This window comes from Nematolebias whitei, chromosome 12 (genome assembly GCF_014905685.2).
Source record: "Nematolebias whitei isolate Nwh7 chromosome 12, NemWhi1, whole genome shotgun sequence".
Classification (NCBI taxonomy): Eukaryota; Metazoa; Chordata; class Actinopteri; order Cyprinodontiformes; family Rivulidae; genus Nematolebias; species Nematolebias whitei.
In genome coordinates, this window is record NC_056509.1 from 24,848,229 (window position 1) to 24,867,434 (window position 19,206).

A 19,206-nucleotide genomic window follows, 5' to 3' on the forward strand; every position below is an offset into this window, starting at 1 on the left:
GGTTATCTGCTGGTCTCAAGAAACAAACAAACAAAAAAACTTGTTACTTAAAAATAAAAAAATATATTATGTTCCCTAGATAAGAAAAACAGCTTAGATGGCCTGTTTTAGCCCACAGCTGTCAATATACCTTAATCTGCACAAAAACAAGAAAAATGCTCTGATGGATGCAACTCTACCTCTGTCTTATCTAAAAAAAATCAAATCAGTTCAACAGATGTGAAGTTGGGGCTAAAATCTCGATTAATATCCCCGTGACAGGTCCGATCCTTCTGCGTTTATTCTCTGAGTTTTTCAGTTTTTTGCCTCTTCGGGGCTGGTTCCTCAGATCGCGAGGAGCCTGCTGGCTTGGAGTGGTCCAAGGCAACGGTAGTCCCAGACAGAAGGTAGCCCCCACCCCCGCTCATCAGCAGCAGAGGATGAGTCCTGTTAGGCAAAACCTGGGGACACGACAAGAGTCAGGAGAGGTTACTACCTCTGCTATAAAGGCTGGGAGCGAAAACAGTCAGAGCGGCAGATAAATTATTTTATTCAAGTTGCTTCATAGAACTGAAACAAAAAAGTTTCTTCCACAAAGAACGGGCAGATCAGCAGGAATTCAGGCTTCAAGTCAGATGAACAGAAAGGATGCAGGGATTCACATAATCACAGCTTTCATTAGGCCTGTCACAATAAACAATAAATTAATTAATCGCACGATAAACGAAAATGATCTACCTCACTTTCATTTATCGGCTTTATCGTTTCTTCACATCTCTCTACTGAAGACATGGCTCAACTCCGGCGCTCTTCACTGACCTCTCCCTTACTCTTTAAAATCCACTTTAACTCTCCAAAATCGTGTTTTTGGATCGTTAAACGTAGCTAAGCTGAGAAGCTAAGCTAACAGGTAAACCTCGGGAAAAATCCTCCGTCTTGTCGAAGCTCCAAAATTCATGGCTCCATGCATGGACTTTGTTGTTTTCAACCAGTTTGACACGACTGTCAACAAGGAAGAGGGCCGGCAATGGAGGAGGGGGCGTACCAAAGAGTTCATCTAGTCACAAGCAGAACTGGTTTGTTCCACTTTGGAGTAAGCTGTTGGGGGAACAATCAGTTTTGTTGTGTGTTTCCTTGACTGATGAAGCCTTCCGGATGGAAGGTGAAATGTTTCAGCACACACAAAAAAAGAAACTGTCCAGATAACCTGACTGAAAATTGTTGGATTGTATACCTGGATTATTGAGCATGGACTTTGAAGCTGAGAACTTGTTTACTGATGTTTTTATTAAAAGCTTTGTGTGAAAAATGCTATGCTAAAGAGCTCAAACCACACAGAGCGTCCGTCATTTTGAGAACCGAAGAGAGACAGCCCATGTCGCGTCAAGAGGCCTCCCTCCCATTTTTCTTAAAGAGACACTCTGCTCACTCCCTCACTATCCATCCTTTGGTTCAAACAGTCTTATACTGCCCTCCGGTGGTCAAAAAAAGTACTACACGCAAAATAAATCAATTTCTTCTTAAATTTGACAATTACTCATTATTGTCAAATTTCAAACAATATTATCGTTTATTACAATAATTTCTCATCGCCCAGCAAAATTTGTTATCGTGACAGGCCTAGCTCCAGTAATACAAACTGGTGGGACAGTAACCAGCTTTGATCGTAGTATTTGTATGCACAAAATGATGACGAAGCTTGTACATTGTTTACAGCAGCCGACTGATTCAGTGCGTCTGTATTTACCTGGTAATGCCTGAGCCAAGTGTCGGTGAGTTTGAGGTTCACGGTGCCGCCTTGTTCTTTAAGTTTTGTGTAGCACTCGATAAGAGGCTGCAGAAATTTAACAAGTGAAAAAGGGGAAGACAAACAAGTATTAAAGAACTGCCTTTGCCTTAATGTTCACACACACGGAGAACTGTTTAATGACAACCTAATAAAAGTACAAGGCAGCGTCAAGAAATATTACTGAGCTCCATCCAAAACCCCAACAAGTCTCTTACCTCTTTGTACTGTGAATAAACGACGAAAGGCCGAGAGGGGGAGAGGAATTTAATCAGGCCCAAAAGGACGGGACACGGGTGGAATCGACTCGCTATGACCAACCTGCAGGTGGAGAAACAAAACGATGACCAGGCAAACATGTCCAACATAAAAAAAGCTCCGTCAATAGTACATTTTGTAATTGGAAATGTTCAGTTGTGCAGCATTGTAATTCAGCTGATCAGAGCTGCATGTGGCACAGCAACAGAAGACGTACTGCCGCTCTGTGACCGAGAGCAAGTCGATATTTTATCTAACTGGGCGAGAATCAGAAAATAAGTTTGATTTAGGACAATGTGGGAACTCGTTTAGTGGCTTCTGTATTTTACAGCTTGTAGAATTTAAAGATTTCTACAAGCTAACACGATGAATTCTTGTAGTCCAGGCAGAGGTCACCTTCCTGTCAGCACATCTATCAATCATAAAAAACTGTAAGGTTCTTTATATCCTCAAAGGAAACTGCAAAGCAATCAATCTGTTCACCTTGTAGGAGTGCTTCACTCATCATTTTGTGTGAGGCCAGAGGACGGCAAATCATTGTTTATGATTATTACGGATGAAGTTAGCAACGCTTTATTCATTCTTATTCAATGTCTCTGGAAATCTATTTTAACTGTCTTTATTGACTGCGAGGTTTAATTGTGAATTGATGAAAGCAGAGGCAGGACAGGAGGAGGCTGATGCTGATGAAAGCAGAGAGGTGCAGAGAAAGATAAATGTGAACGCAGGAGCTAATCTGACACGGACCCATCAGCATCCCTGCCCTCCAGCAGAGCAGCAGCAGCTGCCAGCTTCCGCCGCTTCTCCTCCAGCTTCACTTTTTTTTCTTGAACCTTTAAAACAAAACAACAACAAAAACATGCAGGGGTACAAGTTTAATTTACATCATCCCTCATCTGCTCTTCCACCAATCAAACACAAGCTTGCTTCTGTTCTTGTTACATGCAGACTACAAAGAATAACCAAAGACTTCTCAAACTCTGAACAGACTTTCACTTCTTTTCGTTTCTCCTTCTCCAGTTCCTCCTGGTCCGGAGCAGCATCTTCAGCAGCGGTCGTCTCCATACGCTGCTCCTCTGGACTGCCTTCCTGCTGCTCTGCCTCAGGCTGGTTTTGTTCTTCCTCTGCAGAAACATCAAAAAGTTTTTCACTTGTAACCCTAGAAAAGACAAGTTTCTGTAAGACGATTGTTCTAAAATTAATAACTAAATAACAATTTAATTTTACTTTAACAATGAATGGTTCTCTTTTTGTTCCCCCTGTTAGTAAAGTTTGGTGGTCAGTGGTTTACCTGCAGCAGATAGCAGTCAAAATGCTGTCAGTTTGGATTATGAAAGGAAGCAAAGCTAACAAATAGTAAATGGACTATACTTATATAGTGTTTATTATCAAATCAAGATACTCAAAGTGTTTTACCATCTGTTCCCTCGTGTACCTTCACACACATATTCATACAGCACTCTACTAGATCTCTACAGAACTAATCTGAACCTGCAGAGATTAATCAGTGTTTTATCACATTCATACACTGATGGGACACGCATCGGAGGCATTGAGGGGTTCAGTGTTTTGCCCAGGGACACTTCAGCATGTGACTGCTGGTGGAATCGAACCCACAACTCTCACATTGGAGGACGACTGTTCAAACCACTCAGCCACAGCTGCCCCAAAGAAACAAGACAAGTGCCAAGTTGTTCACACTTTAAAATTAATTAAACCTAAAAGAAATTACAGAAGATTGGCTAAACGCAATACAGTAGTCTCTATTTTATCACGGAGGATTCGTACCCGGAAACCCCACGATAAGTGAAAAATGGCGAAGTAGGAATAGCAGTACAAGTAGTAGTTTATTTTAGTTTATATATATATATATATATATATATATATATATATATATATACCGTATTTTCCACTGTACACGTCGCACCGCCCAATAAGTCGCATAAGTCCAAATATGTCTAATACAGTGTAAAAAAAACATAAATAAGTTGCTTCACCATATAAGTTGCATCTATTATGCATCACCGCTGACGCGTCGTATTTGTTATGCGTCACCGTTGACAACTCAGAAATGTGGGCCGGTGTTGAGCCAAAAAAATCGATTGGCTTCCAAATGGTGGCCGTGGGAGCATGCACGGGAGGACTTTAACAAGAATTTAACAAGATTAACACCTAAAAACAATTATATATTTGCTCGAAATTATAGTAAAGGTGCGTCTCAGTTTCACTTTTGCTTAATAAACGCACCTTGACGGTCAAATCAGCTGCATTTCTCAAAAGACGATTCGCAGAAGCGGGAGCGCGCAGACGCAGGACTCGCTGCGTATTTCTTCTAAATTTAATAAGATAACCACCTAAAACAATTATTTGTTTGCTTGACAATATAGTAAAGGTGTGTCTCAGTTGAACTTTTACTTAATAAATGCACTTTAATGGTCAAATTAGCTGCATTTCACCTGGGCAGCGTGGTGAAATTAAGCTGATCTCATGGTTGATCCGGTCGAGCTGGACGAAGGTGGCAGGCTATGGCAAGCTGATTGTGTCATTAATAGCCACTTTTACCTACTACATGACACAACGGCATAGAACTCGAGTGCCATCTAGTGGCTGAAAATGGTAGTGTTCAATATTTTTAGTCAGAATATATGAAAATGGACATATCTCAGCCAAAAGTTGGTTTATAAATATGGGAAAAAAATTCATAAATACGTTGCTTCGGTGTACAAGTCGCAGGGCAAATTATGCAAAAAAACACAACTTATAGGCCGAAAATATACATTATGGTGTTTTAAACCCTTCACACACTCTTGCAATATTTTAAACAATGTTTCTAAACGCTCTAAAAGATCACAGAATGTCGTTTCAGCTCTCTGCCACGGCTGCACTCTGGCCACGCCCACTTCTCCACAGCAGAACGGAGATCACAGAGGAGGAGCGGCAGGAGGACATTTCTCCTGCAGTGTGGGCTGCACACAGGTACTAAATAATTTAACATAATTTATTTTAAATACAAATTCCATGCAGATCGTACGGCTCATCCATCAGTCAGCCAGTTGTGTGTCACGTCCAATCTAATTTTGAAAAACCGCGATGGAGCGAGTCCGCGAAAAACGAACCACCAAGTAGTGAGAAACTACTGTATTGTGAGTTTACACTATTGTAAATTTGCATTATTTATTTACAAAACAAAAACTTGTTGCAAAACACAAAGACGCGCTCAAAGCGGGTCAAGTTGTGAACACAGCTCTGTGTGGTGGACTGTCCAACATTCACAGCTTGACTGGCGATATTAAAACAACCAGAGGATGAGAGCTAATGAACATGACTCTGCTGCTTCTTCAACTTTGCATCAGTACTGAAGCTACCAGTACTTTAATTTTACTGTTCTGTTTTGGATAAAGCAGACAGAATGCTACATTAACTGCAAATGTTTAAAGACGCTACAATTCAGCTGGTCTGTTAGGTCACCATACACCCACTTAGTGATGCACAATATTGGATTTTAATGCCAATATCGGCCGATACTGATACCATGCCGATAATATCGTGCATCCCTACACCCACTCCCAGCTTCTGAGCTCAGTGGCTCTTTGGCTGGACATATCAGAGTCTTAAGGTGTAAAACTGGTGCTAACAGGAAGCAAAAAGTGCTCGTCAGGAGATAAGAATTAGTCAAGTTTTCAGTTTAACTAGAGACCAGCAGATCAGTCGTTCATAAATCCCCATTGTTATTGTATTTTCATTTTGGTGATTGATGAAGGCACCACAGCAAAGTGCCAACAATCAAAAGCTCAAGACATTTCTGTGGACAAAGGAAGAAAAAATATTCTTAGACAGAAATCAAGATCATCTTATATCTGTATTAGCAGGTCAAAGCTTTTCAAAAACCTGAGTTGATCATCTGAGATGTTGACCTCACCCAATGACCAGTGAAGATAAACAGCAGCTCCTCACAACCAACAACAAGAAGCAGCAGCTAAAGGAAACGAATGAATAAAACTGGCCATGAAAATGTCAATGATGTACCTCTGGGTGGAAAACAAGTTTTACCTCCAAACTAGCATTGTAACACTTCTTTAGTTAAATAAAAACACAGTCTTTAGACACTTCAGCACTAATTTGTAGGAGTTTGGAGAAAAGTACCGTCATACCAGCAGCGGGGTCTTTGACAGTGGTGTCCAGGGAGCCAGCTAACAAAGCGTTGACGTGGCAGATGGGAAACTCATGCAGCGTTTTGTGAAAATGAACAGGGAAGCCAAAGCTCTCCACACCCGCCCGAACAGGCCCCCCTCCTGGGTACATTTGAATCACTGAGCCGTAGCCTGGATGAGGAGAAAAGAGATGTTAATTAAGTAAAGGGCAGAGGAAAAGGTTTTGCTCAAGCTGCATGGAGAAACTATAATCTTTAGGACACGTCCAGCTGCACACACTTTCTGAAAGCAAACTCACCTCCCATTCGTTCCATGACGGCGCCCAGTACAAGTCCTGCACAAGTCTCAAACACCAGGACTTTGCTGCCAGCATGGATGTTGGACAGAGTCAACAACTGCGCGAGTGTGTCATACCGCAGGTGGCTGCATCACATGGAAGCACACAGAACGCAGTCATCCTCCTGATACCGGGGACAAATATCCCACGTGCTGTTTGTTAGTGGGTTAACTCACCAGATCTTTCCTGGCTCGCGGCCGTGGTACATCATAGCCAGGATACGAGAGGTCGGTTTAAGAATCGTCACAGTGTTTTCATACCTGATGACCACAAGCATTTATAAACACGTGACATGAGTTCACGTCTGCGACAGATTGTGAGTGGATCAGCAGAAGTGACTCACTTTTGCTTCTTTTTCTTGATGTACTTGTCCTGAGCGTATCCTGTCTTATTAGTGAACGTGGAGCTGTTCTCGATCAGCTGCTTAATGATTTCCTGAGGGCCAAACACACATCCATCCATAATCCCATCTGGCATTTGATGTTTTTGTACGTATGCCTAGTTTGTAAATTTAAAATGATTATCTTCTGTCAAGGGAATTCTGGTAAAGGTTTATGGATGTTTGTCACTAACTAATGTTAATGTGTGTGAGTTAGACCAGTGGTTCCCAACCTATTTCCTTCAAAGACCCCGCTTCTTACTTCCTGGCCAATCTGAGCCCCCCGGATCCCCGAAAAAGTGATAAAAGAGTAAAGTAAATATTATAAGTAATAGTAGTTTATACTGTATAAGTAAATACAGAATAAAGTCAATAATAAAATAATAAAGTGAATAGTTACAAACTTTTATTTGTAAAAAGGTATAAACTGAGAGTTGTACAACAGAAATAACTACAAGAACACTGTTTTGAGAATTACTCAAATAACTTTTCTTTAAAAACTAACAACAGAGTAATCTTTAAAATGGTCTTTAAAAAAATAAAAATGGTAATTTTGTCAAGATTTCTTCCTGATTCTATCATGATGCTGATTTTTGCATTTTTCAGGCAGGCAAGTTTCAGAAGTTGTTTTCAAATATTGTTTGTTCAGATTTTGTTGGGCGATTAATTGTCTCAGAAATTATCGCGATAAACAATAATATTGTTTGAAATTTGACAATAATTAGTAATTATTGTTAAACTTAAGACAAAATGTTGGTTAATTTATTTTGCGTGTAGTACATTTTTTCAACCACTTCTCGTGTCCTCAGAGTGGCTTATTTGAGTAAATAGAGATGATGAAAGGATATTTATTTAACTAACACGTCTCACAAATTCTCAATTATGCAACACTTAATACAAAACCAGGTTTTCACTTCAGTTGAACATGTAGACAAAATAACTGGACTTCACTTAAAATAAGACAGAATCCTTTTTTGAGAATAGTGAAGATTATTTGTAGTATTTTCAGTTCTGAACTTACAAACCAGATTCCAAAAAAGTTGGGACACTAAACAAATTGTGAATAAAAACTGAATGCAATGATGTGGAGATGGCAAATGTCAATATTTTATTTGTAATATAACATAGATGACAGATCAAAAGTTTAATCTGAGTAAATGTAACATTTTAAAGGAAAAATATGTTGATTCAAAATTTCACAGTGTCAACAAATCCCAAAAAAGTTGGGACAAGTAGCAATAAGTGGCTGGAAAAAGGAAATTAAAACACTAATTAGGTCAATTGACAACAAGATTGGGTATAAAAAGAGCTTCTCAGAGTGTCAGTGTCTCTCAGAAGCCAAGATGGTAAGAGGATCACCAATTCCACCATTGTTGTGCAGAAAGATAGTGCAGCAATACCAGAATGGTGTTACCCAGCGTAAAATAGCAAAGACTTTTAAGTTATCATCATCAACCGTGCATAACATCATCAAAAGACTCAGAGAATCTGGAACAATCGCTGTGCGTAAGGGTCAAAGCCGTAAAGCTCTACTGGATGCTCGTGATCTCTGGGCCCTTAAACGTCACTGCACCTCAAACAGGAATGCCACTGTCAAGGAAATAGAATGGGCTCAGGGATACTTCCAGAAAGCATTGTCAGTGAACACAATCCACCGTGCCATCTGCTGTTGCCAGCTGAAACTCTACAGTGCAAAGAGGAAGCCATTTCTAAGCAAGCTCCACAAGCTCAGACGTTTGCACTGGGCCAGGGGTCATTTAAAATGGAGTGTGGCAAAATGGAAGACTGTTCTGTGGTCAGATGAGTCACGATTTGAAGTTCTTTATGGAACACTGGGACGCCATGTCATCCGGACCAGAGAGGACAAGGATAGCCCAAGTTGTTATCAACGCTCCGTTCAGAAGCCTGCATCACTGATGGTATGGGGTTGCATGAGCGCTTGTGTCATGGGCAGCTTGCATGTCTGGAAAGGCACCATTAATGCAGAGAACTATGTTCAGGTTCTAGAACAACATATGCTCCCATCTAGACGTCATCTCTTTCAGGGAAGACCCTGCATTATTCAACACGATAATGCCAGACCACATTCTGCAGCAATCACAACATCATGGCTACGTAGGAGAAGGATCCGGGTACTGAAATGGCCAGCCTGCAGTCCAGATCTTTCACCTATAGAGAACATTTGGTGCATCATAAAGAGGAAGGTGCGACAAAGAAGGCCCAAGATGATTGAACAGTTAGAGGCCTGTATTAGACATGAATGGGAGAGCATTCCTATTTATAAACTTGAGAAACTGGTCTCCTCTGTCCCCAGACGTCTGTTGAGTGTTGTAAGAAGAAGGGGGGATGCCACACAGTGGTAAAAATGGACTTGTCCCAACTTTTTTGGGATTTGTTGACACCATGAAATTTGGAAACAACAGATTTTTCCCTTAAAATGATACATTCTCTCAGTTTAAACTTTTGATCTGTGATTTGTGTTCTATTCTGAATAAAATATTAGATGTTGGCACCTCCACATCGTTGCATTCAGTTTTTATTCACAATTTGTTTAGTGTCCCAACTTTTTTTTTAATCCGGTTTGTAAATTTTGTAAATTAATAATTATAAGTCTCAGCAAAGCTAAAGTGTTATAATAAATAAATGTGCCATCTGGTAATATATACTACTTTATTTACATTTTTTTGAAGTTTATCCAAATCTAAGTTTCATAGAAAACCGAAAAAAAAGTTCAAAATAAGAGAATTGTTTTTAAGTAAAATATAGAAAATACAACAAGCACAACTTTATTGTTTGTGTTGTAAACCAGCTGGTAAATTATTTTAGCACGTTTCTTTGTTGCATCAATAAATTCACTTTAAATTTCTTTCATAGAGAAGAAATAAATATTGGTATCAAACTTTGGAAACATTTGCGGACCCCTCTGGTCCCAAACCTTTTTCTGATGAAATAGAAAACTGTCTTAAGTTAAAGTTTATTAAAATAAAATGTGACTATAAAAAAATAAATTATTCGCCACATTCTACAGATAAAAAAAAAAAACAGACCATCTAATTTTTTTAATCAGTGTAGATGTAACTAGCTCCTGAGATGCTGTGACAACAAATTTGTGCACGTTAACTACAATGAAGGCACCAGTGCTGTTAAAGAGAGGCTGCCTTCTGTTTTTCCCCAATGAAGATTGATTGTTTCAATTATATTTCATTAATTTAATTTGCTAAAATGTAAAATAAATGGCAAATATGCTGAGGTTCTCCTTAGGAGTGATCAGGATGGATAAGATTAGGAATGAGATCATCAGAGGTACAGCACAGGTTGAACAACTGGGAGATAAAGTTAGAGACCAGACTGAGATGGTTTGGACATGTCCAGAGGAGGGACAGTGGTTTGGACATGTCCAGAGGAGGGACAGTGGTTTGGACATGTCCAGAGGAGGGACAGTGGTTTGGACATGTCCAGAGGAGGGACAGTGGGTATACTGGTAGAAGGATGTTAGAAATGCAGCTGCCAGGAAAGCCAAAGTGGAGATATATGGATGCAGTTAGAGAGGACATGGAGGTAGATGGAGTGAGGACAGAGTGAGATGAAGGAGGATGACTCGTGACGACCAATAAATGGAAATGCAGGCTCACATGCTCTGTCTTTACAATGTATACAACATTCCCTATGTGCTGGTTGTGGACATTGACGTGTGGAAGTCCATTTGATTGCCAAATATGAACCGGTATATATTTTTTTAAGCAGTTAAGTGTCTGTTATTTATTTTTGGAATCCTCTGATATCGCTCACACTGACATTTTAATATACTGTGCAGCCCTTTCAGTGTGGAAAAAAAAACATGTTGCCACAGAAGTTTCTTACTCCACAGCAGTAGAAACTGACAGCTGCGCAACATGTTCCCATTTCTGTGTAAAACTGAAGTTTCAGATGTACCTGACCCTCCAGACCTTGCTCTTTTAGTGTCTCAATGTCGTCCCTGGTCAGCTTCTGTGATTTCCCATCATCAACAATGTTCCTGTTGTCTGTTCCTGTCACTTTTACTTCTGCAACTAAACACAAGCACATTCAGACACAGAGAAACATTAAGAGTAACGAGCTGCCAGAGTTCATTTATACACTCATTCAAGCAGCCTGGAAGTAAATATTATTTTAGAATTGATTGGTAACATGATAAATTCATGTATTCACACCTGTAGAGCTCTCTGTGTCCTTGTCTTCCTTCTTGGGTTGCAGGACTCCTCCAGACAAGATCTCAAATGTGGTGCAGTACAGGTGCCCCACTACATTATCCAGAAAGATCCACTGCTTCTCAAAGATCACTTTCCTGTGTTGAAACAACCACACAACTCTCACAGTTGCATTGTGTGCATTATGCCAGTGCAGGCATCCATTACAAGTTTAGCTCAGTTTGTACTAAATAAAATAAAATTAAGAGGTACAAACTGAAACTTATTTTTAGCATTTTAAAAGTCGTAAATGTGCGGCTGACTCACTTCCTCGGTAGGATTTGCACAGCTTTGTAGATTCCTCCTCGTTTTAACACAACGCAGTCACCTTCTTTGATTCTGTACTCTTCATCTTCATTGTCCGCCATAATAAATGTCTCAGCGCTATCCTGACAAGTCAACTTCGCTTTAGACTAAGTGAACAGAGTCTTTGTTGACAAGGCACAGTTCATAAAAGGCACTAAACTACCCTGGAATAAAAAAAATAGTCCAGATACCTAAATCCACGTGTTAGCCTTTATTTTACTAGCTAAGGAGGATGGCTAAACGAAAGCAGATCATAGTCGGACCAACCCTTTCAACATGCGCGCCTGTGATTGGCTGACAGGAAATATGGACGAGAGTGTCAGCCAATAGGAGAAAGGTTCAGATAAAGAGTCGATTTCAGAGGAATCGATGTAAGAGGTCAGCCAGCATCATTATGTGTCTGTCAGAAGTGTCATAATAATGCTCCGAAGTGAAGATTTTTAATTTGTCTACTCTAGTTTTTTTTAAAAATAATTAAGTTAGTAATTTAAATTCTAGAAAGAACTGAACACACCATTTCACACAATCTCAAATACTAAAGCAACATATTTTGTCATTTATTACCGGCTTATTCTAACAATTATTATTATTATTATTATTATTATTATTTATTATTATTATTATTATTATTATTAATGATTATAAATTATATATATATTATATATATGTAATATTATATATATATAATATTATTATATTATTATATATTATATAATATATATTATATTATTATTATATTATATTATATTAATAATAATAATAATAATAATAATTTATTATTATTAATAATAATAATAATAATAATAATAAAGGAGGGAGTGGCAGCGCAGAGGTCAAAGGTGGGCCTGTGATCAGAAGGTCACTGGTTTGATTCCCCAGATTGACAAAATCAAAAATGTGGGTGGGGAAGGTGAAACACCCACACTTGTCTCCACCCTCATTTGCCCATGAGCAACGCCCTTAACCCCCACCATCTTCTCCCCTGAGTGCCCAAGATGGCAGCTCCCTGCTCCACACAGAGGGCTGTGGTAGCTTGGTGGTCTGGTTGCGTCAGGAAGGGCTTTCGGCATAAAAACAAACGACAAATCTTCATGCAAGATGAAATTGAATGGAATGTAAACTAACATATACACCTGTTACACAAAACGTAGCTAACAGCTAACTTTAGCTAAAAGATAAAGCTAATAAAATAGTACTGAATTGCTAAAATTAACCAGACAGTTGCTAAAAGAAACATTAGAAAACAAAGTCATAGAATGTATGCTAAAATGCAACATTTTTCAGTCAGGTCATGTGGACAGTTTATTTATTTTTTTGGTGCTGAAGCATTTCACCTTCGGTCCGGAAGGCTTCATCAGTCAAGGAAACACACAACAAAACTGATTGGAAGAATCAGTTTTCTGGGGCTCCCTACTTAGACTTATACCCTCGCGACCCGACCCCCAGATAAGTGGAAGAAAATGGATGGATGGATGGATAATACAAAAATATAAACATTACAAACACTGAAATTCACAGTACACCATTCCCAATTAAAGTTAAAGTTTTGCTATGTTTTATGCAGGGTTAAAGTAGCACAAATGTTGTTTGATCGCAAAAATCACACGTAGAAACTATTATCAGAAAAACAATAGTGTGAGCGCTGCATCAGTATAAACAAGAACAAATATGCATCCATCTTTTACCTGCTTCTTCTTGTCCAGGTGTCACTGGTGCCCATGTCCTGCAGTCACTGTGCTAGTGGCCGGGGACACCCTGGACAGGTCATAAGTCCATCAGGGACACAGAGACAACCATTCAGTCTCTCACTCACACCTAGGGACAATTTAGCATTACCAGTCAGTCTAATATGCATGTTTTTGGTCTGTGGGAGGAAACTGGAGTACCAGGAGAAAACCCACGCATGCACGGAGAGAACATGCAAACTCCACCCAGAAAGGCCCCTGGCCAGGATTTGATCCGGTGACCTTCTCACTGAGAGGCAGCAGCTCTACCAACTGTGTCACCGTAACGAAAATAATAACAATTCACACAAATATACAGTATACTTGTGTCGTAGAAAAAAAAAAGAGTCACAAACGATCACGTGTGGTTTTCTTCAAATTTATTAAATCTTTGGAGAACGATCAGGTTCACAGAAAGTCAGCACATCACAAGTACAGAACTTACTCCTGCCTTGTCCAATTTGAGTTTCTGACCCGTTCTGACTTCATGAAATGATAAGATTAGTTTTGTATGAAACTCATCAGGACCTGCCTCTCCCCTTCGCCTTGTCCTGGTGTTTTTCAGAACCGAACCCAGGCGGCTAACACTCTCAAGGTTTCTTACTGGAGGGAAGTGATAAGCATCTCTAGCCAGCTTCTACATTCTCCATCATTTCACAAACAGAGATATCAAATCATTCACAGTGATCTTAAAGTAATAAAAGGATTATAAATGTGGTAAAACAATATTGAATGTATCAGGAAGCAGATCAATAAATAATATTTGCCCTTCAAACTGGATCAAATATAGACACTAACAAGGAATACTGTCTTCTCCATTTTTTGTTCTAGTGAGAAGTCTGGAAGCTGCTTTGCAGACCAACTGCAATATATGTAAACTTTGTTGCCGCACAACATTTATAGGGAATTGCAATACTGTAATTCAAGCAGGAAAAAATGAAAGCGTGAATCACAGTCTAAGATTGCTCCAGGATAACATTGTACTAATCTTAGTAAAGCTTCTAAGTTGAAAATAATTGAATTGCATGGTTGTTCAATGCGAGGTTATTGTCAAGTGTAATGCCCAGAGTTTTTCAGTGTTTTGTCATGGGTTTACAGGGAGCCCAAATGATTTACAGCACAAGTCTAGAAAGTGTCTGGATCAATAATAATTAGCTCAGTCTTATCCACAGTAAATTGCAGGAAGTTAAGAACCATCCAGGACCTGAGGTCAAGGATGCAGTTGATTTACTGTTTTCTCTGCTCATCAAAATGACTAATTCAGATTTTTTAACCCCATAAAGGTGTTCCATTTGTACCTTAAATGGAGATTTTCTGTGCCACTTTTCTGCAAACATTATTTTTTTGAACTACACTTATACAATCCATCAATCAGTTGGCATGTTGTAAAGACTTGACTTTATATGTTAACTTAGTCTAAACTTAGCCTCAGGTTTAATTAGGAGCCGTTGGGAGTTTTGTTAAAAACGTCATGGATATGAGTTCTAACGTCACTAAAATATGCATAAAATATGCATTATATGTATGACATAAACTGCAAAACCACAGTGAACATTTATATACTGTATGCACACCTTACAGAAAAACCGCATGAATTTCACATGTTGAAATGAAACATCAAACATGTTTTGTGCATGTTTCCTGCTTGATTTTTAAACATTTTCAATATGTGATCCCATAGTTTTCTACATTAACTTTGTGGTCTTTCTGTAAGACGTTATGATAAAATAATAATACATAAGCTTCTTAAAACTTAGGATGTCTCACTAGTTTTGTATTTTTTTTTAAAAATTCAACTAAACCATCTTTAGAGTAGCTGTGCATACTGAGGCTTCACTGTCTGGTTGAGTGGCAGCAGCCAGAGTTGGGCATGGCTCTTATTATTTATGCATCCCATACTGTATCTCATATATCGGTGTATTTATTCATCAAGAACACCTATGTCATGACGTTTTTATAATTTCAAGCAAAGCACATCATAATTTGAAGATTAAAACGTCTACGAAACTCAGTGAAATGTGTAAAATATAACATTCAATGAAAAAAGTCATTAAATTATTATTATTTTGTTTTAGTTTATTAGGGAAAAGTCATTAAATGTAAAAAAGGTGTCTTCTCACAAATATTAGTTCATCTTAAATTTGACAAACCAACCATACCTACAAATATTTACAATAGCATATGTGTATTTTCATATGTAATGGCAGTTTAAAGTTGTTCTTCTGGCTGCTTCCCTCTGCAGGCGCAGACACAGCAAACACACACATGAAAAATTTGGCAATTTCCTGAAGCAACCTGGACTCAAACCTGCAGCCTTGGGATTAATGTAATGCTGACGTAAAGACAATCTGATATTGTTCTGTGAGCAAAAAGGTGTTACTTGTATCTGTCAGTGAGACACCTGAAAGATTTACTTTCACTCTATGAAAATTAACACAAAATACAGCACAAGATGGGCTGATTTATATTTCTTCGATCATTCTTGGCCTCCTGTGAGTTTATGGAACAGTTCTTCATCTAATGTCTCATTCTGGTCTTTGGATCGTGTAGAGAGGAAGATGTAACCACCGATGAACTCATGGACCACCTTGCAGTCGCAGCTCACCGTGCAGAAGGCTATTGTCACATTCTGGTCAAATTCTATCGTCACCTGAAATTAGATACAAGAGATTAACGATTCTCAGATATTAAAATGTATTTTTATCCACCCGATTAAGAATCAAACCCTTACTTGTCTTATTTCCCAGTTGACGTTCCACTGCTTCATGTTGGCGAACCTCCATGTGGTGACGGGCAAGCCAGAAGACATGTCAATACGAATCATCCGGTTATATGAAATCCCTAGAATTTCATCCTTTTTGCTTCCTCTGAATCTGAAAAACAAATAAAATGTGAATATGATGTTCCAGTACGTCACCGGATGCATGTTTATTTGATCCAAACATGCGCACTGTACCTGACGATGTAGTAGTTGATTCCAAACTCTGGAAGGGACTGCCAGGCTTGGATAAAGCGCATCTTGGCCTCCGTTAGCGACAGCTGGGCTATGTTATGATGGGCCTCCAGGATTCGAGTTGTCAGCTTGGTGCGACCATGAAACGCACAGTTAGCAACATTATATAGAACGAAGAGTCGTCATGCGGGTCTCAAACAAACCTGCTTAGTCTTTTGCTTTTTGGCGTAACGAGGGGAAACGAAACATTCAGCATTCATTTCCATGGCATCAAGGTCCGGAGCTGCCTGCCCAGGAGGTGGCGCCAGGCTTTTCATTTGCAAAAAGGCAAGGATGTTCCTCACTTCTGTCTTATAGGAGCTGTACGCCATTGTTTTGCCTTTGGAGGCGAGAATACACGCAGCTTTCCACTTGGCGTACTGTGTTTCCTGCATCGGGGGGAACACACACACAATGAGGGACTTACTGTCAAATCTACCCATAATTCTTAGGAAAGTGCTCTTGAAGGGATAGCTCAGATCTTGTTGGATTCAAGGCAAAGATTATGAACAATCATTGTCTTACCTGTCATAGCTAGCTGTTTGACCAACCTTTAGTTTGAAGAAACAGAGTTTAAGTCTGACTAGACCAATGGTGTCAAACTCACTTACAAAAAGGGGGACAAAATAAAAACCATTTTCAAACTAAGGGCCAGTTTCAGAATCTACATTAACTCAAGTTAGATACCCAACATCTTTTCTTGGTTGCAGAATCCTCAACAAGCGCTTGATTGGTCTCATTTTCCATTTTCCGTTGCCGTTTTGACATCATAATCAAACATTACTGAAAAAAATTAAATTGATAAAAGTATTTTACATTTAAAACAACATCTTGGGGGCCAGAGAAGATGTTAAGGAGGGCCACATTTGGCCCCCGTGCCTTGAGTTTGACACATATGGACTACTAGAATGATGAGCTGATGAATGTCAATTTAGTATTAGTTATTTAATAAAACACTCTTTGGTTATTTGCAAGCTCAAACAGAAACAGTAGCAGCTAGCTATGGCATGTTTAGTGCAAACTAAGTCACTTCCAGCAAGAATATATAAATATTTTGCCAAAAGAGTTGTTTAATGTTAAATTAAAGGTGGTTTAGTCTTAACCTCACCTACAAGGACGTCACTCCCCTTTGGAATTGACCCCACTAGGACAAGCCATTAGCTCATCAGCTGGTCAAAAATAAACTTATTTCTTTACATTGAGGTCATTCAAAGAGCTCTCTACAACAACTAAGATATTAATTATTCAGAAGATTTCCACTTAACCGCACTCCCAAATATCTGAAACATTCCTTTAACCAGTTAGGAGGAGGCGAGCTTTACATTGTCACATCGGATGTAGACTTCATTCATCCCGTCGGCAACCGGGAGCAGGAGCTTGATGCCAAACTTCTTGTCTGTGACGTTGACATCAGGAACCACCTCACAGCCTGTTGACGCAGGTGGAGATTTCAATTCTTACTAACAACAAGGCCAAACCAACAGATGTCGTAACACGATCGCATAATAATGTCAGCTTTGTCTGATTGTTGATTTTTAAACTTTTTCCAAACTGATCTCCATGTCCAAATGTTTTATCCATGCATATAATTTTTAGTATAAATTAGATTTTCATGTTCCAGCAAAGTACAGATGCAAGATGGGTTTTTAGCAAGCTTTGAGGAGGTAAATGATTCACTTGGAGGCTATTACAAATTTACACAACAAAAATCATAATCAGACTGTTTGTTCCTTGGTTCTGTGTCCTGACCTCGCAGATGAAACTGCTCGATTGGCTCTCCGCTGGAGGCCTCCTTGTTCTTGTAGTAAGAGATGGTGGTATCCTTGAACACAAACCAGTACTCTTTGTATGACCGCAGACTCAGTCTTTTGGGCCTGAATGAACACACACATATAATAATGTGTTATGTATTGTCATCATTGTACTGCATGTTCTCATACAATGGCGAAATTGGCTCTCTGCATTTGACCCATCCACCACCAGGTGGAGCAGTGGGAGGCTGAGGAATCTCAGCCATATATATATATATATATATATATATATATATATATATATATACACACACACAGTGTCTTTCAAAGTATTCGGCCCCCTTGAACTTTTCAAACTTTTGCCACATTTCAGGCTTCAAACATTAAGATATAAAATTTTAATTTTTTTGTGAAGAATCAACAACAAGTGGGACACAATCGTGAAGTGGAATGAAATTTATTGGATGTGTCAAACTTTTTTAACAAATAAAAAACTGAAAAGTGTGGCGTGCAATATTATTCGGCCCCTTTTGGATACAAAAAGATTTCCCAAGCTTTAAACATCCCAAGGAGCACTGTGCAAGCAATCATATTGAAATGGAAGGAGTATCAGACCACTGCAAATCTACCAAGACCCGGCCGTCCCTCTAAACTTTCATCTGGAACAAGCAGAAGACTGATCAGAGATGCAGCCAAGAGGCCCATGATCACTCTGGATGAACTGCAGAGATCTACAGCTGAGGTGGGAGAGTCTGTCCATAGGACAACAATCAGTTGTGCACTGCACAAATCTGGCCTTTATGGAAGAGTGGCAAGAAGAAAGACATTTCTCAAAGATATCCATAAAACGTGACATTTAAAGTTTGCCACAAGCACCTGGGAGACACACCAAACATGTGGAAGAAGGTGCTCTGGTCACATGAAACCAAAATCTAACTGTTTGGCCACAATGCAAAACGATATGTTTGGCGTAAAAGCAACACAGCTCATCACCCTGAACACACCATCCCCACTGTCAAACATGGTGGTGGCAGCATCATGGTTTGGGCCTGCTTTTCATCAGCAGGGACAGGGAAGATGGTCAGAATTGATGGGAAGATGGATGGGGCCAAATACAGGACCATTCTGGAAGAAAACCTGTTTGAGTCTGCAAGAGACCTGAGACTGGGACGGAGATTTATCTTCCAACAAGACAATGATCCAAAACATAAAACCAAATCTACAATGGAATGGTTCACAAATAAACGTATCCAGGTGTTGGAATGGCCAAGTCAAAGTCCAGACCTGAATCCAATCGAGAATCTGTGGAAAGAGCTG

At 39.3% G+C, this 19,206-nt stretch overlaps 2 protein-coding genes across 2 annotated transcripts in view; both read right to left on the reverse strand.

Annotated features, from left to right (window-relative positions):
* Positions 1-10: 10 nt before the first annotated feature.
* On the reverse strand, positions 11-11,657 carry trmt6 (tRNA methyltransferase 6 non-catalytic subunit). Its single transcript, XM_037685336.1, has 12 exons — positions 11,384-11,657; positions 11,081-11,214; positions 10,824-10,933; positions 6,855-6,946; positions 6,688-6,771; positions 6,473-6,597; positions 6,175-6,345; positions 3,014-3,147; positions 2,771-2,856; positions 1,984-2,086; positions 1,727-1,813; positions 11-440 (listed from the first exon to the last, which is right to left on the reverse strand). Exons 1-12 carry the CDS (start codon positions 11,482-11,484, stop codon positions 279-281), a joined length of 1,389 nt encoding a protein of 462 aa, XP_037541264.1. The 5' UTR covers positions 11,485-11,657; the 3' UTR covers positions 11-278.
* A 3,609-nt stretch (positions 11,658-15,266) lies between these two features.
* The window catches only part of fermt1 (FERM domain containing kindlin 1), a gene marked incomplete at its 5' end in the record, with an annotated part of 928,370 nt that continues 924,430 nt past the window's right edge, over positions 15,267-19,206 (reverse strand). Inside the window, 6 exon segments of the mRNA XM_037685769.1 lie at positions 15,267-15,796; positions 15,878-16,019; positions 16,103-16,227; positions 16,303-16,527; positions 17,461-17,567; positions 17,888-18,012. Of these exon segments, the coding sequence (XP_037541697.1) occupies positions 15,623-15,796; positions 15,878-16,019; positions 16,103-16,227; positions 16,303-16,527; positions 17,461-17,567; positions 17,888-18,012 (898 nt within the window).